The 27152-nt window shown below is 35.8% G+C and overlaps 1 protein-coding gene across 2 annotated transcripts in view; it reads left to right on the forward strand.

Moving 5' to 3' along the window:
* LOC100921809 (WD repeat-containing protein 19) overlaps nucleotides 1-27152 on the forward strand; it is a 68885-nt gene that overhangs the window by 29017 nt on the left and 12716 nt on the right. For both annotated transcript variants that reach the window (XM_003773317.4, XM_031944262.1), the window contains exons 16-29: nucleotides 201-348; nucleotides 617-821; nucleotides 2013-2172; nucleotides 3719-3829; nucleotides 5338-5447; nucleotides 10766-10823; nucleotides 11870-12016; nucleotides 12109-12191; nucleotides 12785-12868; nucleotides 13631-13777; nucleotides 14853-14977; nucleotides 19240-19352; nucleotides 22620-22688; nucleotides 23855-23932. In XM_003773317.4, coding sequence (XP_003773365.1) covers nucleotides 201-348; nucleotides 617-821; nucleotides 2013-2172; nucleotides 3719-3829; nucleotides 5338-5447; nucleotides 10766-10823; nucleotides 11870-12016; nucleotides 12109-12191; nucleotides 12785-12868; nucleotides 13631-13777; nucleotides 14853-14977; nucleotides 19240-19352; nucleotides 22620-22688; nucleotides 23855-23932 — 1638 coding nt within the window. The remainder of the gene's footprint in view (nucleotides 1-200; nucleotides 349-616; nucleotides 822-2012; nucleotides 2173-3718; nucleotides 3830-5337; nucleotides 5448-10765; nucleotides 10824-11869; nucleotides 12017-12108; nucleotides 12192-12784; nucleotides 12869-13630; nucleotides 13778-14852; nucleotides 14978-19239; nucleotides 19353-22619; nucleotides 22689-23854; nucleotides 23933-27152) is intronic.

The raw sequence follows: 27152 nt of genomic DNA on the forward strand, positions 1-27152 counted from the left end.
TCTAGATACTTTGATATATTATATGGCAACACCAAGGTGTCAAATTATCATGTGAAAGCTTTTTCTCTGTTTCTCTGGTATTTTAAGTTGAATGTGGGTTTAGATGGAACCATGTTGGAATGGAGTTATAAAAACTCTTTTTCCAAACTTAATGAAATGATTTAAAATTGTGGACTAATTTAATAAAGCTTTTTTTGTAGGTTAATGATATCAGCTATGAAATTCCAAATTTCCCACCAACTATTAAAGGTATTCTTTGGGAAAACTGGCCTTTGGATAAAGGTGTATTTATTGCCTATGATGATGACAAGGTGTATACATTTGTCTTTCATAAGGATACTATACAAGGTACTTAAATTATTTTTTTTTTGTGATTTTAGTGATTAATAGGATTTCTTTTGACTTTCTAACCTTTCAGTTATTTATTTTTTGTTTGCCATCAGCTTTGTCAGATGTATCTAAAATGATGGAATAAACCATATCTAAATACACAGCCAAACTTTGCAAAAATTAAACAGATTTCAGGATTTTTTTTCAATTCAATTCAAAAAACAGATCTAAAAATGTTACAAATATAAAAATCTTAATTTTTTTAAACAATGTTTCTATAATCCAGGTTCCAAGATAATTTTGTCAGGTGGTACCAAAGTTCCATTTTCTCATAAACCATTGCTGTTATATAATGGAGAATTAACGTGCCAGACACAGAGTGGAAAAACCAACAATATCTATCTTACCACCCATAACTTCCTTGGCAGTTTAAAAGAGCCTGAGCCCAGTGAACTGAAACAAATGCTGACACAGGCTTTAATGCTGAAAAGGTAGGATTTTAAATAAATAAATAAATGCAAATGCACACAAAATTTTGTAACTTTTGTATTTGCTTTTGGAGTGATGTGAATCTGATTCCATTCTGGATGTTATAATTTCCAAGATAACAATTTAAAATGTTTAATGTGGCTACAGAAAATAAATATATAGGCCCAATCCAATAACTAGCCTATGGTATAGTTGTATTGGGTGTGGTAGATTTCCTACATAACCAAAAATTCGAACAGTTCTTCAGTTTCACTGTAAAGAAATTTGGCCAATATCATGAAATTTTGTTATGATATACATTGTTATATTGGTATTCCTAAATAATGAGCAGCTAGGTGGCAAGTTGGATAGAACATGTACAATATTAGGAAGACTCATCTTCCCGAATTCAAACCCAGCCTCAGATATTAACTAGCTATGAGACCCTGGGAAAGTCACTTAACCCTATCTGCCTCAGTTTCTTATCTGTAAAATGAACTGGAGAAGGAAATGGCAAACCAGTCCAGATCTTTGCCAAAAAGAGTTAGATATGACCAAAACAAATGAATAGCAAAAATTCCTAAATATATTTATGTGTTTAATTAGGTGTCAGATTAATATAATTAGTTAGAATCATGTTCATTTTCTCAGAAAGATAGAGGAATGAGTGTCCATTCTTACCTGTCTCTGAAGTATTATTAAAAGTGGAAAATAGGATTAACTCTAAGGGTTTGAATATAATTTTTTAAGTGATTACCTCATAAAGCACTATATCTTTCTTAGGGGAAAAAAAAAGATCATAAGGAAGGATCTGAAGATACAAAGAAATATTTTTTTTAAAAAGAAAATGGTTCCTGTTGCTTGAGTAAGCTCTAAAAAAATATCACAGATTAAGAAGAGTTGGAAAAAATATATGCTGTACCTTAGAAGGCTTTTTTTTTAATCATATTTGGCAGGGGTTCTTAACCTTTTTTGTATCATGTATCTCTTTGATAGTCTGGTAAAGCTTACAAACTCCTAAATATAATGCTTATTGACTATGTTTATAATTTAAGGAAATTCTAGATTTCAATTAGATATTAGTAAAAATAAAAATGTATTTTTTTTCCCCATACAAGTTCTGATTGCCTGAAATCACTTGAGTATCCATAGACCTCAGGTTAAGAATCTCTGATCTCTGCATAATTTTAAGTCACTTTGACTTTGTATTGTAGATTTTCTGATGCATGGGAATTGTGCAAAATCCTCAATGATCAAGATACTTGGAACGAACTTGCCAGAGCCTGCCTACATCACATGGAGGTGGAGTTTGCGATCCGAGTTTACCGGACAATTGGAAATGTTGGCATGGTGATGTCTCTGGAACAAGTAAAGGTAAAATATGAAGAAAGGACAGTCCAAGATTTCACTTAAATCGCTAAAGTAATTTAAACCCTTATGTTTTAGCTATTTCCTTTTTCTATTAGTGTATATTTGGATGAGAAAAATAATAACATTCTTCTTCTGTTTTTTCTAAAGATATGTGTTCTTATTCAATTTTATCAATTTTGGTCTTGTTATTTTACCATTTCATATTTCGATTATTTAATTTGTCCAAATCAAATTTTAAATGCTTAAGCTCTTAAATTAAAAAATCCAGAAATCTGTTTTAATTTTTGCAAAGTTTGGCTGTGTATTTAGATATGGTCTATTCATTTCCTGACAACATTTGATTTTCTGAACTGGTTCCTCAATTCAAACAAGATGGATTTCACAGGAATAAAATATGTAACATGTTAGCCATTCACATGAAAAAGACTGAGTAATCCTACTTGACGACAAACTCAATGTGAGTCAAGCATATACTGTGATTATCCAAAATGTTAATGTAATCACACTCACTTTATTACTAATATTTTTAAAATAAAAATTCAATAAAAAAATAAAACAATATAATCATAGATACATGACTGGAAGTATGATATCAAGCACATCCCCTCTCCTCTGCACTGGTTAAACCACATATAATGTATTGTACTTAGTCTCAAGTGCTATATTTTAAATGATACAGAAATTGGAGTGTGATCTGAGAACAGCCAGGTATTAGGAATGTTTAAAGTGAGGAAGAAAAAATGTAGAGAAGTGAATTTCTTATAGAAGAATTATGAGTTGGCTGTGTAATTCTAAGGAGTAGAGCTGGGACTGATGAGTGGAAATTACAAGGAGGGAGATTTTAGTTCAATAAAAGGCTGCGTTTCCTAACCAACAGAACTGTCCGAAAATGAAGTGGTTGATAACATGAAGCTGTGAATTCCCCATCACTGGTGAAAGACATTCTTAAGGGATGGTATCTAAAGCTTCCTGCCAAGTAAATGGACTCAGTGAATGTCAAAGACTCTCATAAATCCCTAAGTCTTTATGACTTTATCCATAAGTCTCTACGGAGCCAGTAATGGTGAGGGGACAGCCACGTGATGACTATCTCAGTTGAGAGAACTTTCCCTCTCCTTCCCAAAGGTTGTCTAAATGAAGCTCAGAAAGTTCCATTAGGGATTTTGACTCTGGAAAGGTTTAGTCCAAAGTGAACGAATCCAGAATAACAGTGCAATAATGTTTGACCTCCAAGCATTGGGTTAGTGCCAGCAAGTCCTCTAGCACCAGAGACTGAGATCATATTTTCCCAAAATATTAAGACAGTTTCAATCTTAAGATTAAATTAGCTACAAATGAAGATAAGAGTTTAACATGTCAGGCCTGTCATGTTCTGACTCATTCATTCTTCATGTCAAAATATTTTCAAGGAAAATCTCATCTCTTTGCCCAAAGCTTCCCTGATTTCTATGTACATGAACTCCTAGAATCATCACATCCAACTCAGCATAGTTTCTTAATAAATTAAATCCATGTAATATTTGTAATTTGAAAATACTTCTGTTTTCAGGGAATAGAAGATCATAACCTGCTGGCAGGACATCTTGCCATGTTTTCAAATAATTTCAGTCTGGCTCAGGATCTTTATTTGTCATCTATCTATCCCTTTGCTGCACTGGAGGTATCCGTTTATCCTCAATTCTTATATTAACTCTTGTTTTTATTTTTTAAAATAACATGTTTTGACTAGTGTGAAAATGTGTTCAAAATGATTGTACATATATAACCTATATCAGATTGCTTGTTCTCTCGGGAAGGGAGGGAAAAAAATTTAGAACACAAAATCTTACCAAAAAGTGAACGTTGTAAATTGTCTATATATATTTTTAGAAAGATAGAATACTATTGAGAAAAAATAACTTATATTTTGAAACTTTAGGGCAAAATGAATACTTAGCTAAGACTTTGATATTCCTTTGGTACATCTGATCTCATATCTGTAGTCATATTTTCCACTTACTCAAATGTACCCCCTCCACAGCTTCTCATTCTCTGCATAAATCCCAAAGAGTAATGTATCTAACATGATCTATGTGGAAAGAAGCATTAAAAAATGTAAAGCAATATTGACCATATATATGGTATTTCAATACCCTATTTATTTGAAGTTTCATTTTCTTCCCTACCTTCCTAAATCATGTATATATTCATGTATATAAAATATGATTCATGAATATATATGCTCATGTATATATAGTGGTAATTTCTGTCATTGACACAGGTTGCTACTTCTATATATATTACCTACTTTGAGATTAATTTTATTTTGACAAATTGTATATATATTAACAAATAAATAAACAAAATTATACTAGATACACTTTTTAAATAAATTAATGTGAGCTGAAAGATAATATATAAAAATGTGGCATTTTGTGTTGGTAGTAGAAATATAACCATACTAATGAGATTCTGAATCTATTGAAATCTCAGACTAATTTGAGGTTAGATTTGCTTTCTTTAATGAATTCTTTGATATTTTATATAACATCCTTTGAGAAAAATGAAGTTGTCCTCTGAATTTCAAAATTTAAAGCTAAGACTCACTAATATAGGAATAGATCTGCTTTTGCAACTGGGTCAATTTCTGGAGCACATCTGAGTAATGAGAAAGAAGTAATCCTCTTTCTTCTCTGCCCAAATGTGTATAATAACAGTAATCTCCTGGATCTGAAAAAAAAAATTATAAAATGAAAAGACTTGAATTCCAACCCCTTCATTTTACAGATGAGGAAACTTCCTTATAGTCACATTATTATGTCCCCTGACTCCAAATCAAATATTCTTTCTACACAAATCACGTGAGAACTCTGAAAAATAATTTAAAATGAGTGTTTATTTAATTTTGAATAAGATACAGGACCTGAAATCATTTTTGCATGTGATCACTTATGCTTTTGGATTTGTGACTAAGAATAGTAAACTGTTTTTGTTTTTTGAACACTGATCTACTGTGATTTTTGTGTATGTTTAAATTCCTGTGTGATATCACATAGTTTATCTTACCATCAAATATTGTTTTTAATATAATTTTGTTGATACTCTTTTATTAAATAGTATTTATGATGATCCAACTTTTGCATGCGAATTTTCTCCATACCACATTTAAGGCATCTCTTTTAATAACAGATGAGACGAGATTTACAACATTGGGACAGTGCGCTACAGCTTGCTAAACGTCTTGCTCCAGAACAAATACCATTCATATCAAAGGAGTATGCTATTCAGCTTGAGTTCACGTATGTTATCTGCTTTATATGTCCACTTAATAATAGTATAAAATACTCTTTTAATTATTACCAAATATATAGGTACTACATTCAGTTAAAGTATTGTGGTAACACAAATGGTAGTTTTAAGTTGTAAACAACTTTTGATTTAAAATTATCATATATGATCCCAAAGTGAATAAGCCAGACAAAATCACAATTAAGTAACCCTTCCCTTTGCCAAGCAAACCTCTGACGATGCACCCCTTATCTTATCCCTCTGTATTTTTCAAAATGTTTGCCCCCTCTATCCTTTCTGCTCTCTCACTTATCTTTAACTTTTCCTCTCTACTGGCCTATTCTTGATGCCTCACAAAACCCATCCTTACAAAAACCTTCACTTGATCTGAGTCCCTACCAGCTCTCATCCTCTATCTTTCCTTCCTTTTTTAGCTAAACTTCTTGAGGAAGCTGTCCATTTTCTCTACCTCCACTTCTTCTCATCTTACTCCTGGACCTTCTGTCTTTACTTCTTCTTCCTCCCTTGGTGATCCCAGCAGCTCCCATGGTTTCCTTTATCATCTCCATATAGATGATTCCCACAGCCACATATTCAGCCTTAATCTCTGTCTGAGCTCCAGTCTTACATCACTCACTGCCAATAGACACTTTACTTGATCAATGAGGATACAAAAAAGTAAAAAACACAGATCACACCTTCAGAGGTCTCACCCTGTCACAGGGAAGACTGCATTCAAAAAGTTGTACATACACAACACATGCACTAGAAGTCTGTTTCTGAGGGAAAGAAGAAGCAGGGAGGTGGGGGCAGGAGAAGGGAGAAGGGGCAGGACAATCTGGGAAAGGTCTCTCACAGGTCAACTGAATTTTGAAGGGTTCCAGGGAAGCCACAGGCTCAGGTAAAGAGAAAGTGCATTCGAGGGCGTGAGGGACAGCAGGAGACAGCATGCTAGGTGTAAGCCTGTGTGACCTAATGTAGAGTGATCAGAGAAGAGTTGTCTATAAAAATAGAGGAAAGGTAAGAAGGGGCCAAGCTGTGAAAGGATTGTGAGCCAGAAAGATTTTTCCTTTGATCCTGAGAGTAGTAGGGAGCCACTGAAGTTTGAGGAGTAGTGGAAATGGCGCAGTCTGACCTACACTTTGTGCAAATCATGTTGGCAACTGAATGAAGGATTAATTGGAAGAAGGAAAGAAAGAGGGAGGTAGACCCACCAGCAAGTTTAATAATGGAGCAATGGAAGTACAATGGAGAGCACAGTGGAAGGAGCTGGGATATTGGAGGATGCCCAAGAAAAACCATCCTACTGTGCTCTTCCTTTTAAGCACAAGTCTGCCAGGAGCCATTTTTATTAACTTAGCATTGGTCTAATGTCTGAGCATTCTTACTTATTTGAAGAAATGTCCAAATTGGCACAGTCCCTCTTTCCATGCCTTCAGACATGTCCTTGCTCCAAGACAGTTTAAAGTAACATCAGAAGAAATCCTGAACAAGGAAAACACCAACAAAAACCTATCTTTTCCCCTCATCCCTTAACCCCCTCCTGCCACCTTCCCACCCAGCTAAGAGCAGAAGAAAACCAAAAGCCTTTGCAAATCACTATAGGCAAGCAAAAAAACATCCACACAATGGCAATGTCCAAAGAAGTGTTTCATTTGGTACCTCAAGTCTGTGGTTTTTCTGACTGCAGGCATGTAATTGTCAGTCTTCAGGAGTCATGAATGGTATGTTGGCCAGAGTTTTCAAGTCTTTCAAAATCATTTTTCTTTGCAATATGGTTATTAATGTAGAAATTGTTCTTGTTCTACTTATTTCACTCTGTATCAGTTTATACAGTCTTCCTGGGTTTCTCTGAAATCATCCCTTTCATCACTTATTGCAGCATAATAGTATTCCATCATGTTTATGTACCAAGTCTTGTTCAACCATTTCCCAGTTTATGCACATCCCCTCAGATTCCCATTCTTTGCAACTTCAAAAAGATCTATAAATATTTTTATACATCCTTAGAGTTGGTTTTGCTTAGGACAGATCCCTTCCTTAATGCTACTCCTCCTCTTTTTCCCTTTTCCCTACTGAGCAAAATGTATTTCTATACTTTGACCTCCGTTCTTCCCTTTTGTGACCAGTTCATATGAAGATGAGACTTGAGGGTCAGCCACTTCCCCCACTCTCTCCTTTTTTATACAGAGCCTACTTGTGCATCCTGATTAGGTGACATAATTCTCCCTAACCTCCACTCCAAAATATTCCTCTTGCCTTGAGATCATCAAGACTTCACAGAACTTTTCTCAGCTTTCTGTCTAAGTAGACTCTCTATGGTGATAGAGTTTTTGGTTTTTCTGTAAAGGAAATTTACTTTTGCATTTCTGAAAAAGCGTCATTGAAAAGCAAACTGTATCTTGCTATGAGTTACAGTCTAACATTTAACCAAAATGAGAAGGAAAAGAATTGAGCCTTGAGGAAACTGAAAAATTTTAGTTAACATTAGCATTAATGATACATTATCTAAAGATGCACAAAGAGTTTACCTTCTTTTCTACATGGTAAGAGCATCAGAGCCTATCAGTGAGGTGAAAGAACCACTCAATTTGCATCGTGAAATTTTGATATTTAACTGAAAACCAATCTTTATATGAATTAATTTAGCTTATCACAAAGCTTGATGCAATACCAACGACTGACTTAGGGAAGAGTTGCAATGAAAAATATGCTGCCTTCAATTAGTACCAAAAAGCGATAGCGTTCTAAGTCCATGCATTAAGAAAGGCAAACAGCTTATCTTTGTTTATTCCCTCATTCGTGTTGACCATATGATGTTTCTCTAGGCTCGTGGGTGTGAATTTAAGACTTTCTTTTCTGTTCTGATCTTTTCATTAGGAATGCTTAGAAGTTCTCTATATTAGTAGGTAATACATTTGCAGCTTCATGTACAGTCATCTTTTTTCCTATTCTACTGTGTTATGGAAATGTTTGTTTTATTCCGTAAGCTCAGAAACAAATACATTTTTTAAAAAATTTGTCAAAAAAGTTGGTTGTTGTCCTTAGTTCTTGAAGAGGATCAAAATGACATCACTATATTAGAGTCGAGTTCCAGTGTGTCCGACTGTGGCTGATCAGATCAACATAAGCTCGGAGTACTCTGCCACAGGTTGGACACAAATAATCTCTACGAACATTTGGGGTGGACTCTCACTTTGCACATCTCACATTTCTTCTAGGCTGATTCAGTTCTGCTTTGCTCACAGAATACAGCACCTTTTACTCTCAGTAAAGTCCAATTTTGCCTGTAGAATTCCACTTAGTTTTACAGAATAAGTTATTCTTGGCTATAAGCTTATATCCTTTATCTTCTAGAATATTGTATTCCAAACTGGAACCTGTGGATTTGAGCAGTCATGTTCTGGAGGATTTTCATTTTAAAGTTTCTTTTAGGAGGTGACTTGTAGATTTTTTCTATCTCAACTTTGTCCTTTGGTTCTAAAAGATCTAATCTAAGATCTTAATCTAAGAGATTAAGATTTCTTGACATATGATGTCCAGATTCTTTGTGGTCATGGCATTGAATTAGTCCAGTGATTCTTCAATTTTTTTTTCCTTCTTCTATTTTCTAAGTCAGTTGTTTTTACTGTGAAATACTTTTTGTTTTCTTCTTTTTTTCTTTTCTTTTAACTTTCTAAGAACATTTTTTATTGTCTCAGAGTAACTGGCTTCTGTTGGGTCTGTTCTGATTTTCAGGCAGTTTGCTGCTTGCACAAGATTTTGTATCTCTTGTGTCAACGTATTAATTCTCTTTCCAATTCTTTCTTCCCTAATTCTCATCAATTTTCCAATTTTTTCTCTAGCGCTCTTTCATTTATAATTTTTTAAAATTGTGTTTCTTCTTTTCCAGAAGTTCCGATTGAATTTGTGCCCACTCTGTGTTTTCTTTTGAGGCATTGCTTATCGATGTTTTAGTCATTATCTTCTTTGAGAGGTTTGCCTTAACTGTCTCTGTTGATGTAACATCTTTTTACGATAGAATTCTTTTTGGATTTTTTTGTTCATTCTTCTAGCCTGTTTCCCAAATTTGGACTTTATATTAGGGCATCTCTGTGTACTACTAGTGAGAAAATCCTTTTGCTAGAATATCAGATATTGTGCTATTCTGGATTCTCAGGGACAGTTCAGACTGGGGATCTGCAAACTTTCCATAATCCCAAAAGGATGTGAACCATAGTAAATGATGATTGCTGCCCCCTTGTCTGAGTTCTGTAAGTTCTTGATTTGGGATTGTGGCTATGTACTGGTAGATTTCTCCTAGATTTAGCCAGTCTTAGACTTCCGTCAGCCCATCGGGAAGTTCTTCTGGTTCAAAGGTTAAGAGAACTTTAGGCTTTCCTTTGGTCTGAGATTCCTACCCTGGTTATTCCTATGCAGCCTTCAGATGAAACAAGACCCTCTCCATCCTCATGACCCCAGCCTCACCATGGTGCTTGCCCTTGACCTCCTCTTCAGGTTCACTGCTTCCTATCTGAAAAGCCCCCAGAAATGAGAAGTAGCACCTGTCCCCAGCTCAATGCCCAATACAAGTATGGAATCTATTCATGCTTCCAGTCCTTAACCTCTCCCTGTGTCGGAGCACTCCATGTGACTTTGCTCCCAGTCAGACCATTCCCCAAGTGTCCACAGACCTCTCTGATTTTTTTTTCCTTACCTGGACTGGAACAGTGACTCATTGTGATAATTGTATGGATTTTCCCATCAGGATTTGGTCTGGTACATTTTCTAGATCTCTTTGAAGGAATTTTGGTGGGGAGCTTGCTGAGCTTCATTTTGCTACTCCACAGTCTTAACTGTGCTTCTGATTGATTGCATCATTAATGCATTTAGCAGTTTGACATCCAACTGTGTGTGTATTTATTTTGGATTTCTGACAATAATGTGTTATCTACTATAGCACTGGGTGGAAAGGGAACACTTGCTAAATGCAATTAAAGAGAATTGAAGGAAAGTGAATTGTTCTTTCTCCAAGAATCATTTTATTCTCCAGATAGGGAGCATATCAACTTCTACTTTATTCTACAAACAAATATTAGTAGCAGGATTCAACCAAATAGTATTGCTTTTTTTCCTAGAAATTACCCCGAGCCTCAGGCAACTGACTAGTTGACAAAATTATTATAGAATTTTTGAACTATATTGTTGGAAAAGGAGCCTACACAGACAAAATCAAAGAGTCTTGACGTATTGACATTTTCTGGGAAGATATGGGAATAAAGAACTTAATATAAGATATATGGACATAATATTTTTACTTTACTAAAATATATTGTGATTTTTCTTTTAGGGGTGATTATGTAAATGCTTTGGCTCATTATGAGAAAGGAATAACAGGTGATGATAAGGTAACTTTGAATAAAGACCAGATAATTATAAATTCTTCTCTCTACTTATATGACCACCACTCTAATGTAGGCCCTCATCCCTTCTTGCCTGACCTATTAAAACCACTCCCTATCCCATTCGTGCTTTCCCTCCTGTCTTCAATCTGTAGAGTCCACTCAGCTGCCAAAGTGATCTTCCTGAAGCAAAGATCTGAACCAGTCTACCGCTTTCTCCCTGATCACTCAAGAAAATTCTGTGACTCATTATTACCTTCAGGATAAAATACAAAACTCTCAACTTGGCATTTGAAGATTGTCTCGATCTGGCTCCAGCCAACCTTTCTAGGCTTATTGGACCATCACTTCCCATTCTGGAATCACTATGCCAAGCATCCTGAACTGCTTCATGTTTGCAGAACGCAGCCCTCCTTCTCTTGTCCCTCTGCCTTCACACAAGCTGTCTCCTGTGCCTATAACGCACTCCCTTCTACCTTCCACCTTAGACTCCTGAACGTCCTTCAAGGTTCATTTCACGTTCCATCTCTGATGGAAAGCTCTTCCTTGTTGCCTCTTTTTCACCAAATTATCTGTTTTACATTCTGTCTTTGTATACGCAGTGCCCATCACAGTGCATCACACCTAGTAACCTGCTTGTTGCAATTACTGTTTATAAGTGTCTATACAAGAAAAAGAAATCCAATGATAGACAAATCATTCTCCTCTTATTAATATACTTTTTCATGACCCATGTGTTTTATGTCCTGAATTTTATGTAAAATGTAATACCGCATCATAGATAAGACCCTGACAAATCTAATTTTAAAATTTATAAGAATAAAATTTAAAAATCAGTTTCCTGAAGAAGCAAAATAATTAGTACTCTGACAATTGGCAAATGTGAAGCAAAATAATTAATTTTTTTTTTTTAGTACCTTCTCAAAACACTGTTCATAAGCTATATCTGCTCATAACAATATCATTGCCCCAACTTGAGACTGGTGGTTTTTCATATTTTTTTCTTTTAATAACCTGTTTTTAGGGTTTAAGTATTTGTTTCTTAATTCCAGCACCTAGAACATGATGAGGCCTGTCTAGCTGGAGTGGCTCAAATGTCTATTAGAATGGGAGATATTCGCCGTGGAGTTAACCAAGCTGTCAAACATCCAAGTCGACTCCTGAAAAGGGATTGTGGTGCTATTCTGGAAAATATGAAGGTATTCTTTCATTTACATAAATATTCACTTAAAGAAAATGAATCAGTCCTATTCTTCATAAAGGTCAAAATGTTAATATTCTCCTATTGCAGCAATTCTCAGAAGCAGCCCAACTGTATGAAAAAGGGCAGTACTATGACAAAGCAGCATCTGTTTATATTCGCTGTAAAAACTGGTAAGGATTTGCCAATATAATATTTAGAAATATATTTTAACCCACCTCTCCTCTAAAGTAATCACCTGAATACTTTTCTACCTTTGTCCATATTATTTTCAAATTACTCTTCCCACCTTGGCATTCTACCAATATCTCCATAGACTTATAGGATCTAAGAATTTGAGAAAATCATGGAAGTCCCCCAGTCCTTCAACTGTCCTGCTCATGCAAGAATTTGTTACCCACGCCCCTGTTTTTATTTTTTACCTTTTTCTCTGCATTTTGTACCTCAGATAAAATTCGACTGAAACTAAGTATTGGATGTTGAAAATAAGAGTTTTTGAAGGTGGTGGTTGATGTAGGAAAATCCTAAATAAGATAAATCACTGAATATCCAAAAAAGATGAATAAATCCTCTCTTCTCTTTCTCCTCCCAACTACTTAGTACCAAGAAAAGAAAAAAAAACCAGCTATTGACTCCACAATATGATCAGCAGTTAAGATTTTGAAAACATGGTGATTCTAAAAACATAAATCAAGAATCCATAGTGATAAGTTAATTTTAACTTGAGTGAATGAATAATTAGATTTTTATTGTGCCATTTATCTAGGGCAAAAGTTGGTGAGCTTCTGCCTAACGTTTCTTCTCCTAAGATCCATCTACAGTATGCCAAAGCTAAAGAAGCAGATGGAAGGTTTGTATACTTTCTAGATTATGTACATTTTTATGTTGGTCTAAGTTTTAAAGTTAACTACCAACATATAGACTACTTAAGGGGAGGCAGAGCAAAGCAAAGGAATATTTCTATTCAAATCTCTTTTAAAATGTTGTAAATACCAAGAACCACTCCCAAGTAGATAAAGTATATTAAAGGATGTGAATAGTTCTCACAAAAAGATCTGTGAACTTAAAATGAAATGAAAACATGCTCTAAATCACTTTTGGTAGCAGCAAAGAACTGGAAACAAAACGAGTCCCATCAACTAAGGAATAGCTAAGCAAACTGTAGTTTATGAATATAATGTAATATGATTGTGTACTAAGAAATGATTACTATGAAGAATAAAGAGTAATAAGAGAAGATTTGTTTGAACTGAGGCAGAACAAAATAAGTGGAACCAAAAGAATAAAATGCAGTAAGTAGTGATCAAAGGATCACTAAAAGGAAGTCATACGCTGAAAATTTGAAAACCAACAAACATCTCAGATAATAGATAATGAAAGCTACCTTCTATCTCATGGCAGAGGAGAATATTACAAGAATATAATATTGTTAGACTTTGTCAGACGTGATTGCTGTATCAGATGTTTTTCATTTTTCTTTATCTCAGGGGGAAGTTCAGTGGTGGAGGAGCTGTTGAAATGACAATAATATAAAAAAATTTAGCATCCGTAAAAATCTAATTTTTTTAAATTAAGAAAGTCTGCTTGTATGGTGGTCATTTACTTCTTACAGGTATAAAGAAGCTGTTGTTGCTTATGAAAATGCAAAACAATGGAACAGTGTGATCCGAATCTATTTGGATCACCTTAATAATCCCGAAAAGGCTGTCCAAATTGTCAGAGAAACCCAGTCTCTCGATGGAGCCAAAATGGTAGCCAGGTAAACTATTTCAATTAATCTCCTGGATCTTCTCTAGATGTCAGGTAAATTAGTCTTTCTTGCCCCCCCCCCAAAAAAAAAGAAACATTCCACACTTGCCTAGCTTTGCTTTCTTGTTTTACCCCTGTTAGTGGCCCAGCACCCTAATTTTGAAGAACTAACTCTCAGCTAGATAAGGTTCAGTCTTTCATCTACTTTGGAAGCTCTTCCTATTCAAATGTCACACCTTACCTAGCTTATTTTCATTTTCCTGGCCAGATAACTCTCAGAGTATGATGTCCTGTAATCTTTTGTAACATGGAACATAATGTTCCAGAAGAGCCTCGTTTCTTCCAACATCCCTTCATTTAAGAGCAGTGACTTTGGAGTCATAGACATGGGTATATAAAAGGAAATAATTGGGCTAATAACTTCTGAGATCTCTTCTAGCATGAATCCATGATCCTATAATCATAACCTCTTCAGAATGTCTTTTTGATAGGGATTCCGAATGGAAAAATTAGACTGAACAGATTTGATTCTGATGTAAACATCTTTATTCCTGTGAATGTTGCTTTGCCCCCTGGCTTAAAATAAGGTGTTTTTTTAAAATTTTTTGAAGTGAGCTAAGGACAGGGACATTTCTAAGATATTAATGCTTTTAGTAGAACGTTTTTTGATGCAAGAAACCAAGAAATTTAATCCTTCCCTTGAATCCCTTTAAGGGTCTCCACAAACAACTATAGGCTTTTCTTTCTTAAAGAAGGAAATCTCTTTTCACTTTAGCTTACTTTTAAAGCTCTTAGGATCGGGGCTAATTGTTTGCTTATCCCATCCTATTATTCTCTTTTTATGGAAGGGCATCACAGTGGGACATCACAAATTTATTTACCCATGAAAACTTCATCCTGCTGTCTACATTCTGTGACATAGTTAATCCCTCCCTTATACTAATAAAGTTTCATATAATTTATCTAAACAGTTGATCACACTGAAGGCTCAAAAAGTTTTTATGTGTGTGTGTTTTTTTAAATAAATCACTGATTATGTTTCAATACAAACCATAATCTAATTTTAGTAAACTATTTTATTATAGATTCTTTCTTCAGTTGGGTGACTATGGCTCTGCTATCCAGTTTCTCGTTATGTCCAAATGTAATCATGAGGCTTTTACCCTAGCCCAGCAGCACAATCAGATGGAGATCTATGCAGACATCATTGGTAAGCTTAGTGTTTTTTAAAGTTACACTTTTAACTTTAAAAATAAAAAACTAGATAATGGAAGTTTAATTAATCAGATAGGTTCTTTAAAGATGTATACTATGTTTCCTACATGCTTTATTTTAATGCTATCTTCATGCTCATCAATAGACCTTATAAATGAGACCACTTTATAATTTGGTCCATTTATTATTTCAGTTACTTAGTTCTATTGGATGTAAGCCAAGATATACCTAAGCGGTACATAATAATGACTTAGTAAAGCTCCTGATTAATAAAGAAAATGTGTTGGTTTTGATGTGAGACTTTTTTTTTGTTAATTTGAAGAATATGAATAAGTCAGCAAAAGAGTCATCTTATGGTGATCTGTGGAGTGTATTGGTGATGGTTGGTATGAAGGAGAAATTAGTCAATTAATAAAGCTATATTACCATAAAATCAAAAAGAAAGACTTCTCATTTTCAAAATTCCTAACTGCATATTCTTAGTATATTTAGAAATTGTTGAAATCTTTAAAGTTCCGTCTTAATATCATAAGCCATTATTTAATGTCCAGAAAGCCTTTTTGTGACAAAATGTTAGAAGTGGTTAACAATGGGGTTAATGAAAAAAAAATAGAAACAAGTTTTATGTTGAGGTTATTTGGGGGCGTGAGGAGAAGAGGGTAGGTTTTTCGTGTGTGTTTTGGTTTGTTTTTCTTTGTATCCAGAAACACATTATAATTCTCAAATACCTGGAGAATATTTTTGCCCTATATCTAATAGGGCATTAAATTACATGTTGTGACCTTCATGGCAACCAGGTGGCGTGGTGTATGGCAAGCCAAGTGTGGAGTCGGGAATATTCCTTTTCCTGATTTCAAATCCAGCCTCAGACACTGCCAAGCTGTGTGACCCTGACAAGTCATTTCATCCTCTGTGCCTCAGTTTCCTTCTCTGTAAATGAGTTGAAGAAGGAAACGGCAAACCACTCCAGAATCTTAGCCAAGAAAATCCCAAATGGGGTCATTAAGAGAAGGATATGACGAATGTATGGGTGGTGTCACAAATGTTGAATCATTAATGCTTGATCTCTGGATCTATGAACCGATGATCCCTATTCAGGGAGAGAGTTCATAAAAATCTTGAATTATCTTCTATTCCCTTTACCATTCAAGTGACAATCTAGAAAGAATCAGAAAACCTTCTTTTCTCTTATCTTGAATTAATCTAATTTAATATCTTTCCCTAAGTGCCTAGATTGCAGAAAGATAGGTGCCCAATAGTTAAAAACAAAAGTACAACCATGAGGAAGACTGAGGATAAAGTCAGAAAGAAGAAATCAAATATAAGGTAGGAAATGGAAGGGATAGGGTTGGAAACAGATAAAAAAAAAATGGAAAAGGAGCAACGAATAGGAGGGTTTAGGGGGGGAAAGTTGTATTCCAGTTACAAATGGAAGTCATCAAGTAAACTTTGTACCATTGTGATTTAACTTTATTCAGATAGTTATTGAGTATCAAAAACATGTAATTCTTAAAAAAAAAAAAAACTAAAATAAGAATGAAAAAATCTTAATGCTAGATTCCTTTAGCTTTTACAATAGTTTATTATTTGCGATTCATTGTTCAGAGAAATAATGAAAGATAATGGAGATGAGCAAATGCTTAGAGCGTATTAACATGCTTCCCAAAGGGCTGTGATAATGTGAGAAAGGAGAGGCTTGGAGAGACTGGGAAGCGCATATGGACATTCTGTAGAGAATCTCTCCCCCGAACCTCACAAATGTGCTGTTTATGCTACATGAATTTGCATGGGTTACAAGTGTGCACATATATAGGATCTCTCCCAAATACAGCATCTCAGCACATTAGGCCACCCTGAGTGGTTTGGAGAGTCTCTCCTGTTACCATTAGCTTAAACTCCCACTGTTCTGCTTACATTGCTAGGGGACAGTTGTTAAGGACCACGTCTAAGTGTGAAGGGGCCGGTCAGTTCTCCTAAGCCCCCATAGCTTCCACACACTGGAAGGAACTGCAAATCAGCCTTTACTGACTCAGATGTTGCTTGTGGATTGGGAGGCAAGAGGGAAGAGGAGGGAGGTCAGAGAATCCAACTGCCCCTGGTCTCCTTGTATCGTTATCATCCTCTCACATGAAGGGATCCATTCTGCTGGTCAGAAGTAGATCCCCAGCAGCCACTAGCAGGTTGCTCATGTAACAGTTAATAGATTCAAACTTAGCCCAGTTTCTGCATCGCCTTCGCCTTACCAAATTCATTTCCAAAAGTAGCAGCTCCGGTGGTCTGGGGCCTGAAAACCACTCCTTGCTTCCAGAGGCATCGATGCTGCACCGGCTGCAGACCCACCCTCTGGACTGCCAGCGTCCTGGGGCCCCACTTCTGACCTCTCAAAACTCAAAGTTTGGAGGCTCTACCCCCTTCACCTAGAATAAAATAGAACAAGGGCAGAGGCCAAGGACCAAGGCCCTATGCTCCTCAGAGCACTGTCTCTTATCACGGGGCTTTGAGTGGAGTCCAGCCATGAGCACGGCCAGAGAAAAAGTAGCCAAAGAGACCAGTCAACCAGCCAATAAGCATTTATTAAGCACCTTTTATGTGCTAAGCACTATGGATACAACTATGAAAGGGAGTGGGGTGGGGAAGCTACCTCTGCCCTCAAGGCCTCAAAGAGCTTACAATCTAATGGGGGAAGACACAGAGAAGCCAAAGAGCAAGTGAAAGGGTGGGGAGTGGGGTGGGATGTGGCCAGATTTGTAGAAAAGTCAGAGGAGTCCCAGAGTAGTCCAGCCAGATGAGAGATGTTCAGAGCTGAGCTCCCCTCCTAATTAAGAGTTTGGGAGTTCTTGGCTCCACCTCCCGTCAGAGAGGGAGAAGACAGATGAGGGAGTATCAAGGCTGATGAGATCTTACAAGAAGATGAGGTTTCTCCAGAAAAAGCTAAAAAGTCAGAGAAAGCCCAAAGAGTGCAGCCAGGTGAGAAATGAGGTGTTCTAAGCTGAGCTCACCTTCAGTTCTGGCTACACTGCCAGGAGAAAATGGATCCTCCTAACCACATGGGTGGCAAGTTGGGTCCAGTTACAGGACGCAGATATGTAATCCTTCGTCTTTCCAAAGCCCTTTCAGTCCATGTTGCCATGATTCTCCCAGAAGCAAGCTCCTTAGCCTCTCTGCAGGGGGAATCTGTATCAATTAAGGACATGGATATACCCTAAACATGTTAGTCTCCATTAGAGAGGATTATGGGGTATTCTACTAACTGAAATAAAAGTACATCAAGTATAATATATTTTGTTGTAGTCCTTAGATTTAAAAAAAAATGAAATTTTAACATTCCTACTTGTTCCTTCTTATACACATATTTTGAGAGAAAATTAAAAAGTTTTTCTCTATGTAATTCCTCCTTCAGTCATAATAGTTTATACTTTATTGAAATAGCAGCCGCTGCTGCCAACAGAACCTCCCCTAAGCAAAATGTGTTTTGCTCTTCTCAGATCAGACAAAGAAAAAATATTTTTAAAAACAATACTTCTAGGCAATAGCAGAGTTATAAGGCATTCCCTTAGTACCCTCTCCTCCATCTGTCTCTACCTCATTTATCCTGAGTGCTCAGAAAGAGGATTCAGACTGTGAGCCAGAGCTGTAGCAACTACATGAACTTTTCTCCTCCGAGCTGAAAGACCCAAACACGAAAGGAAAAAAAGGTGGCTGATTTAAGGAAGCTCTGAAAACATTCATTTTATAGATGAGAAAACTGAAGTCCAAGAGACTTAAGTGATTCCCAAGTACACAGTGTCAGAATTCCTAATTACCAAACCAGGGACCTTATTGTACAACACACACACACACTTTTGATACAATATATAAAATTTTGCCTTTTAAAGATTGTCTCCCATTCTTAGGATTATTTAAGGAATTGCTAAAAGAAGGGAAGAAATTAGGCCTAAGTTGCTGTTTCTTATAAGTGCTGAAATCTGTAAATAAAAATGAAATTTTTAGGTTCATGAAAATTCCTGAGCGTGATAGTTAATTAAGCCAGATTCTCATAAATCCTCCCCATCATTTATTACTTTACATAGACTAAAAATAATGTGAAAGGGAGAGAATGTACTTTTAGTTAGCAAAGCTGACATGTCCCACTTTATAAAACTAAAAATTGCAATATGTATGATGTCTTAATTTTTAAATATTCTATAGGTGGTTTTTTCCCAAAACTTTATTAAATATTAATTTGAGAATGTTTTATTCACTGGCCCTGTGTTATAGGTTCTGCAGACACTAGTAATGAAGACTATCAGAGCATCGCAGTATACTTTGAAGGAGAGAAGAAGCATCTTCAAGCTGGAAAATTCTTCTTCTTATGTGGCCAATATGCACGGGTTAGTATTTGCAAAGGGAAATGCTGTTAGAATTCAAAGGAATGTCTTTTAAAAAAAATTGATATTTCCAAGGAAAAATTCATTGTTCCCTTCACTGTCCCAGACTTAGAATCAAAATCTCTTGGATCAATTCTTTGTCCAGCAGTTATTGTTTTTCCTAATGTCTGTTGGATTGATCCCTTTTCCATTCCATGGTTCTGCCAGACTCCTGCCTCACTGAACACGGCTTTATCACGGCTTCCTTTCTGTTCTTCCTACTGAGTGACATCATTGCTGACAGTTTTGCTAAAATACCACTTTCATAAATGGACATGTAAGAATACTTGTTGAGCATATCACTGTGTCCAAGGCACAACATTTAAGTGCACACACAAAGGGCAATGCTAGAGAGCCCCTAGTCTAAAATGGGGAGATGACCCAGCAGAGCCAGGGGACATGGCAGCACTCCAGTGGGGACCTCAGCAGTGCCGAGCTGATCCCTTTTCCCTGTTAAAGCTGTATCCATTCAGATGTTGGTCCACGTGGCCACACAAACACTTTGGTGGCAAGATTTTGCTTCTAAGGGTTCTCAGTGGCCATGGCTGTGAAGGGAGAAGGATCAGCAGATGGCTCCTCCGCAAGGACTGGCTCTCGGGACAATGAGCTGTGGACGGGGCTGGGATCTGGGGCCTGTGCTGTTTCAAGTGATGGTTGGGATCTGTAATCTTCAAGATCAAGAAGCATTTATTAAGTACTGACTGTGTGCTAGGCTCTGAGCTAGGTGCTCTGAATCAGAGACAGTATTCTCTATCATTAAGGTGCTTCCATTCTCTTGGGGGGAATCTCATGTACACATACATCTCAGAGTAATTCAGGAAGTGGCAGGTAGAATTCCTAAACAACTGGTGGGAATCTTTGAAAGACTGTGGAGATCTAGAGACATGCTATAAACAAATGGCCAAATTAAAAAAGAAAAAAGGAACAGAGTGAAATTGGTAAAACCTGAAAGTGAACCAAACTTTGATTCCCGGTAGACATTTGCACTGCATGAAGAGAAGCCTTTTTACCTCCTTGCCCTAATGGAGAAAGAAAGAAGAAAAAAATAACATTATAAACAAGTATCAGAAAGCTAAACAAATTCCCATAGTAGCAATGTCAAAAAGACCCCCAAAACTATGTCTCAATCTGACTTTGAGTCCATCATTTTGCTCAAGAGGTGGTCGCCTGTTTCATGAATCCCCTGGAATTGTGTTAGTGGTTGTGTGTCATCAGAGTTCCTAAATCTTTCAAAGTATTTTGTCTTTACAATATTTTTATTGTATAAGTTGTTCTTCTGGCAGAATCTGAATGATTTCAAGGAGCATTCATGGAGTTAAGAAAGGAAAAAAAGATGTCCTTTGGGGTAGCATGGTTAAGAGATGAATGAGAAGGGAAGAGAAAAGAAATATGCCACGTGTATCAAGGAGGAAGAATTGGAACTTGCTGTTTCTTGGAACTGGTAGAAGAATACACAAACATGGAAGAAAGACTAGGGAGAATGGACATTAGAATCACTTCACTCTTTTTTGAAATGGACATAGGAAGGTTTAACAGAATCTCAAATGGGCAAGAGGCAGGGTAAAGAAGGAGGAGAGCGACTGGGACGGAGTTTTATAAGCCACACAAACTTCAGCTTTGGAGAGTTGGTCCTGAAGTGTGAATTAAAAGGGGGAAAAAAGTAAAGAACTAGAATTCGGGGTAGGTGGTTCCCATCATCAGGAAATGGATTAATAAATTCTGTCATATGTGTATAATGGAATATTATTAAGCTGTAACAAATGAAAAAAGAGATGATTTCAGAGAAATATAAGTGGCATGAACTGATATAGAGGGAAATAGGCAGAGACATAAGAATAATTATATGACACTTTTATAAAGAAAAACAACTTTGAATGGCTTAATTATTTTCAAAGCAATGACCAATCATGTCTTCAAAGAAACTGTGATGAAACATGTTACCCACCTCCTGACCAGTGATGGAAACAAAGTGCAGAGACATGACCAGATGTGGGTTCATTTTGTTCAATGAGGCTTATGTGACACAAGGGTTTTTTCCTCCCTCATTTTTAATTGGAGAAGAGGGTATCAATAGGCGTATCAGAGAGAGAGAAAAAGAGAGAGAGCCATCGAAACTTTTTTTTTTAATGCACAAAATAGAACTGAATGAGGTGGAGAAAAGCAAGACTTTTGGAAAGTAATTGGTGGAATTTATCATATATGCATATTTATATGTCTATGCGTATTTTTCAGCTACATGAAATGGAGATTCATGATTTCATATACAATCTTTTTGCATTTTGCTATACATTTGGAAATCCTCTTTTATGTGTGCATAAGTTCAGATTGTTTTTAAAAAGAAAGAAAACTGTAAAATGCCATGAAACTGCAAATCTTCAGTGATATTTTTTAAATCATTGCTTTTTAGATTGGAACTGTGCCCCCAAAGTTACTAAACTGTGCACAGCTTTTGACATAGCAATCATTATTTGATCTAAATCCCTATAAGATCAAAAAAAAAAAGTGGGAAAGGACCCATATACATTAAAATATAGTAGTACAACTCTTGTACTGGTGAAGAACTGAAGATTAAGAGGGTTTCCATTAAGTGGAAAATGACTGACAAATTACAGTGTATGAATTTAATAGAATAACGATCTGCCCAAAGAAATGACAAAAGAGATGGTACCAAAGAAATCGGAAAAGCCTTATATGATTGATGGAGAGTTAGCAAAATCAGTAAGACAATTTAGACTGAGAAATAACATTGTAAGACTTTAGATTCTAATTTAGTGCCTTAATCATATTTCCAAGGGACTGATGATGCTACATAGCTCTTGACAAGGAAATTAAGGACTCAAGGTACAGAATGTATCTTGTGTGTATCTATATAAATAGATATATTTTAGTTTTTTTTTTTCCCAAAGGGATAAGACAGTAAGATGGGAGAAGGAATATTTGCTTATTAATTGAAAAAAATTTTAAATCATTGTTTAATATGCTATTAATAGTATATTAGTGATTTTAACTTGACTAAACTAAGAGCAAAAAAGATTAATCTTGGTTTTGTATTTAGAACTTTGATTTATTAATTTGTAGCTGAAATTTTCCATATATATTTTCTAAAAATAGTTCATTATGCCTTTAAACAATAACAAAACTAATTAAACATGTTTTTTGCTATTGCTATTATATACTAGTATTTAGTTACTAACTTGTAAGGTCACCGTTGGCAATCTTCTTTTCTTTCAGGCACTTAAACAATTCTTGAAATGCCCCAACACAGAAGATAATACAGCAATAGAAATGGCCATTGAAACAGTAAGAAACTTTTTTCAAGCTAATGTTTTTTGGGTTTTGGTTTTTGGTTTTGTTTTTGCTGAGGCAATTGGGGTTAAGTGACTTGCCTGGGTCACACAGCTAAGAGGTGTTAAATATCTGAGGCCAGATTTGAATTCAGGTTCTTCTGACTTCAGGGCTGGTGCTCTATCCACTGAGCCACCTAACTGCCCCCAAACTAATGTTTTTCAAGGGATATGGGCTATTTCATTGGGATTTCACTGATGTAGGAAATTCTTTGGGAGGAAATTTCTCTTCCTTTATATAACAGCACTTTCTCTGCCATTGCTAGTTTTAGAGACTTACTTGGGACAATGAAAATTCAAGCTATTTATCTGGGATCACAAGACCAGTTTGTATGAAAGCTGGAACTTTTTAATCAAGGTCTAGAACAACTTTCTAATTATTCCCCACTTAAAGTCTTATTTAAGTTAATGAAGAATATCAGATTTTTTCAAGTGAGATCTAAAGCTTGTCACAATTCTCCAAATCTGTCCAACTCTGGCTTAGTAAGATATTTTCAAGATAGAATTCATTGTGCATTTAATATTAGGTATTATATTTGTAATTAGTCATTTAACCTTTTTATCTATTTCCAAGAAAATACAAAAATTTTGAAGTCACATTTTAGTGTTTGTCATACATCACAACGTTTTCAAGCAGAGTTTTTAAAAGATTGTCACTTACATAGTACGGGCTGGATGTTATGTATGACAGGAAAGGTCCTAGATGCTGTCAGCAAGGAGAGGAGGTCATGTTAGTGCAGGGAAGCGAAAAAAAGCATTGGTCTGGAAATTCCCAAAGCCGATTGCTTTTCCAGGCTCTAACATGACACTGGCTAACTCCCTGTGTGGTCAGGAGCACTCATTTAGATCTTTCTGAAGACCATTTTCCTCAAACCAAAATTAGAAAAATTTGACTAAATGAGGTTTAATTTCCTTTCCAACCCTCATGTTCAGTGACTTCTAGGTGTATAAGATCTAAATAGAGTCAAATATTTTAAATAAGATTTTTAAAAAATATTTTGTGTTTGCTACCTGTAAATCTGAGATATATAATAATGAAGACACTTTCATGTACTTCTCTGCATGCTTTGTATGATAGTGTGCTAGAAGAGATTCATGTTTTTCTTTGATTTTGTTTAATAGGTTGGGCATGCTAAGGATGAAATTTTAACTAATCAGCTAATTGATCATCTCTTGGGTGAGAGTGATGGTATGCCTAAGGTAATTACAATCATTTATTTCATATGACTTTTTTTTATTATAGCTTTTTATTTACAAGATATATGCATGGGTAATTTTTCAGCATTGACAATTGCCAGACCTTTTGTTCCAATTTTTCCCCTTCTTCCCCCATCTCTTCCCCTAGATGGCAGATTGACCAATACATATTAAATATGTTAAAGTATATTCACATAACTTTTTAGGGATTTTGTTTATGAGATTTTATTTCGTTCTGTTCTCTGTGTTTTAGTTCATTTGTCATTTAGAATGGACATTAAAATTTATGAAACATATTGAAATCTTCTAGATAACACTGAGATAGTTCAAAGGATAGCTCTACTAAAAAATAATTTTTGAAAATATATCAGAAAATTTTATGCTAATTAGGCTAAACACATAAATATATGCTGTTTTAAATTCAAAATTTACAAGGAAAAAAGACAGAATGCTATTTGGCAAGGATATATTCTATTCCTTCACTGAGAAGCCATAGAATGATATTCTAGGAAGAGCATAAAATATAAATACATTATTAAAGAAAAGTACTAGGTTATTCAGCTCAACAAATTTATTTTTTAAGTATCCATTATGTACAAGATACTGCATAAACTGCTAGGCACAAGAACAACAACTATCACCTGATTTGAAAGAGTTTACATTCTACCGAGGGAGCACAATACTGAGTATTACACACACAAAGTTATTTCCATTAAAATAAATCCCATTATTTAGAGCAAGGCTTTATAAACTGTAGGTCAGGGTCACATAATTCAATGGATAGGCTGCGATATTAAGGTTTATTATGAGTGAATGTTTAATTTGTATGCCTATTTTATATACCTATATGCCTGGGGTCAATCAATATTTCTCAGACAAAAAGAGATTATGGGTAGAAAATTTCCAAATCCCTAACTTTGAGGAAAAAGAAAGTCTTCATGTAGGAGACAGTACCTGAGCTGTAGATTTAGAGAGGCAGCAATGAGGAAGATGAGCATTCAAGACATGGGGATGACTCATGCAAAGCAGAGAGACAAGAGATGGAATATGTGTGCAGGAAACGAGCAGCAGAGTGAGTGAAGGGGACAGAAAGGTAACTTTTGAAGTGACTTGAATGTTACACTGAAGAATTTCGACTTTATGATGGAAGGGAGCCTTTGAAGATTTTTATGGAAAGAGTAACAGGTTCAGATCCATGTTTTGGTAATATCAGTTTGGCAGACATGCATGATGGATTGGAGGGGGGAGGTACTAAAGGTAAGGGGACTGTTCAATGGCTGTTCGATGGCTGATGAGATGAGGAGAGACTAAACTAGGCCAGAGACTGTGTCAATCAGGAGAAAAGGATGAGCATGAAAAATGTTGTGGGTGTCAGAATAACACCACTTGACAAATGATCGGATATGGGGGTATAGGGAGAGAAGTTAAGGATGGCTCCATGAAGACAAATCTATGTCACTCTCATTGGAAAGTCATGGGGACAATTCGTGGCATAATTCCCCGGATGACAGGGTATAGAGCAGGATTATAGCAGAGGCTCAGACTCAGACACCAGCTCAGACAGCATTGGAGAGTTGGAGCGTGAGTGTATCAGAGCCAATGGACATGAACTCCAGAGCTTGAGGGACCAGAAACTGGCTAAAGAAAGAAGACTTGAAGAAATAATTGAGTAAGAAGAGGGACTAGATCAGGGTTTCCCTTCTCTCCAAAATGAGAAAATAAAAGGAAATCCAAACAGACTTTAAAGTGACACCTGGAATTTATCTGTACTTATAAAGTCAGGACCAGAACAGTAGATATTCTCAGTTTCAGGACACTGATACATTGTTGGTGGAATTGTGAATACATCCAGCCATTCTGGAGAGCAGTTTGGAACTATGCTCAAAAAGCTATCAAACTGTGCATTCTCTTTGATCCAGCAGTGTTTCTACTGGGCTTATATCCCAAAGAGATACTAAAGAAAGGAAAGGGACCTGTATGTGCAAGAATGTTTGTGGCAGGTCTTTTTGTAGTGGCCAGAAACTGAAAACTGAGTGGGTGCCCATCAATTGGAGAATGATTGAGTAAACTGTGGTATATGAATGTTATGGAATATTATTGTTTGGTAAGAAATGACCATCAGGATGATTTCAGAAAGGCCTGGAGAGACTTACATGAATTGATGCTGAGTGAAATGAGGAGGACCAGGAGTTCATTATATACTTCAACAACAATACTAAATTATGATAATTCTGATGGATCTAGCCATCCTCAGCATTGAGATGAACCAAATCAGTTCCAATAGAGCAGAAATTAACTGAACCAGCTACACCCAGCGAAAGAACTCTGGGAGATGACTATGAGCCTCTACATCGAATTCCTAATCCCTCTGTTTTTGTCCACGTGCATTTTTGATTTCCTTCACAGGCTAATTGTACAATATTTCAGAGTCCGACTTTTTATACAGCAAAATAACTGTTTGGACATGTGTATATGTATGTATAATTTAACTTATACTTTAACATATTTAACATGTATTGGTCAACCTGCCATCTGGGGGAAAGGGTGGGAGGAAGGAGGGAAAAAGTTGGAACAAAAGGATTTGCAACTGTCAATGCTGAAAAATTACCTATGCATATATTTGTAAATAAAAAGCTATAAAAAATATTCTCAGTTTCATATAAAAGTCATTCCTTCTGTTTTATAATGTATATGGAAATGCGCATTTTATTTGATATTTTTTAAGTTCAGAATTTTAAAAACTGAAAAAAAATAAAAACAGAAAAAATCGAAAGTTCATATTAAGTTGGCTGCTTGAATGGAGCCAAATTTTTACCTAACTTCAGGAAAAATCTAAAAAACAACACTAGACCAAATAATGATCCGATGAGAAAACTACAGTGATTTCATTCACTTCAAATTACTTTAAAAAAATTAGAAACCCATGAGGAATAGGAAAGTTAGGTGAATGATTATAATAACATAATCTTCCCAAGGTGACTGAAGATGAGTCAAAAATAACTGTCTTATAAAAAAATAATGAGCAGGTTGATTTAGGAAAACATAGAAAGACTTGCAAGAAATAAGAATGAGGATATTTTATTCACTAACAGTTCAAAGAGAATATGGAATTAATGAAGCTATTCTGAGTTATATGAATATTTAACTACAAAAGACCCATAAAGGGAGATCCTGTCCCACCTCCAGGAAAGAATTGAAAATGAGACTTTGATTTGTATAGTTT

Source organism: Sarcophilus harrisii, chromosome 6 (genome assembly GCF_902635505.1).
Source record: "Sarcophilus harrisii chromosome 6, mSarHar1.11, whole genome shotgun sequence".
NCBI classification, from domain to species: domain Eukaryota; kingdom Metazoa; phylum Chordata; class Mammalia; order Dasyuromorphia; family Dasyuridae; genus Sarcophilus; species Sarcophilus harrisii.